Source organism: Trypanosoma equiperdum (assembly GCF_001457755.1).
Source record: "Trypanosoma equiperdum strain OVI genome assembly, contig: ctg_48, whole genome shotgun sequence".
Taxonomy (NCBI): Eukaryota; Euglenozoa; class Kinetoplastea; order Trypanosomatida; family Trypanosomatidae; genus Trypanosoma; species Trypanosoma equiperdum.
Genome location: NW_027124409.1, coordinates 30,888 through 31,750, shown reverse-complemented (window position 1 = coordinate 31,750; position 863 = coordinate 30,888). Strand labels below are relative to the sequence as shown.

At 47.4% G+C, this 863-nt stretch overlaps 1 protein-coding gene across 1 annotated transcript; it reads left to right on the top strand.

Annotated features, from left to right (window-relative positions):
• Positions 1-82: 82 nt before the first annotated feature.
• Positions 83-652, top strand: TEOVI_000204800 (ADP-ribosylation factor, putative; the record flags this gene model as incomplete). Its single annotated transcript, XM_067225179.1, has 1 exon — positions 83-652. One exon carries the CDS (start codon positions 83-85, stop codon positions 650-652), a length of 570 nt encoding a protein of 189 aa, XP_067081280.1.
• Between the last annotated feature and the right edge of the window lie 211 nt (positions 653-863).

Below are 863 nucleotides of genomic sequence, written 5' to 3'. Positions count from 1 at the left end.
AAAAAAAAAAACAACAAAAAACACCGAAGTGTCAGAGATTACTCAAGATTTGTGACGGAAAGGGCCAATTTCCCGAGCAGTGATGGGTAACGTGCTGAGTTGGTTCGAAGGGCTCTTCTCCAAGAAGGATGCAACTATCCTCATGGTGGGTCTTGATGCGGCTGGAAAAACAACAATTTTATGGAAGTTAAAGTTGAACGAAGTCCAGCAGACAGTGCCTACGCTTGGATTCAACGTGCAGACAGTGGAATATAGAAACGTGAAGTTTCATCTTTGGGATGTTGGTGGGCAGAAGCTTCTTCGCTCCCTCTGGAAGCATTACTATGAAGGTGCCAATGCCATTATTTTTGTCGTCGACAGTAATGACCGGGATAGGGTGATGGAAGTGCGGAGTGAGTTGACTAAGTTGCTTGGAGAACCTTTGTTGTCTTCGGCCACTCTCCTAGTATTTTGCAACAAACAGGATCTTCCCAATAGGTTAACACCCGGAGAGCTTGTTGATGAATTGGGCTTCCGCGAGCAGGGTGCAGCGGGACTCGGGCCATTGCTGCGCGAGCGCCAATGGTATGTTCAGGGATGTTGTGCTCAAACTGGAGAAGGATTATTTGAGGGCTTAGACTGGTTGTGCAGTCACTTACCCGATACGCATTGAACTGCTTGGCGACGTTAAAGACGTTATCGGGGACTCTTCCGTGCACGAAGGTAGAGGACATATTTGTATTTTTTCCCCCACTTTCCCTTCATCAGGCGGTTGCGTGCTGCTTCTCATCTTGACGAGACACTGAAGAAGGGAGATTCCAACCTGACAGTTTCAGTCACCGCATGCTTTTGCCGAAAGATACAAGGTTGTGGATGTGTTATTC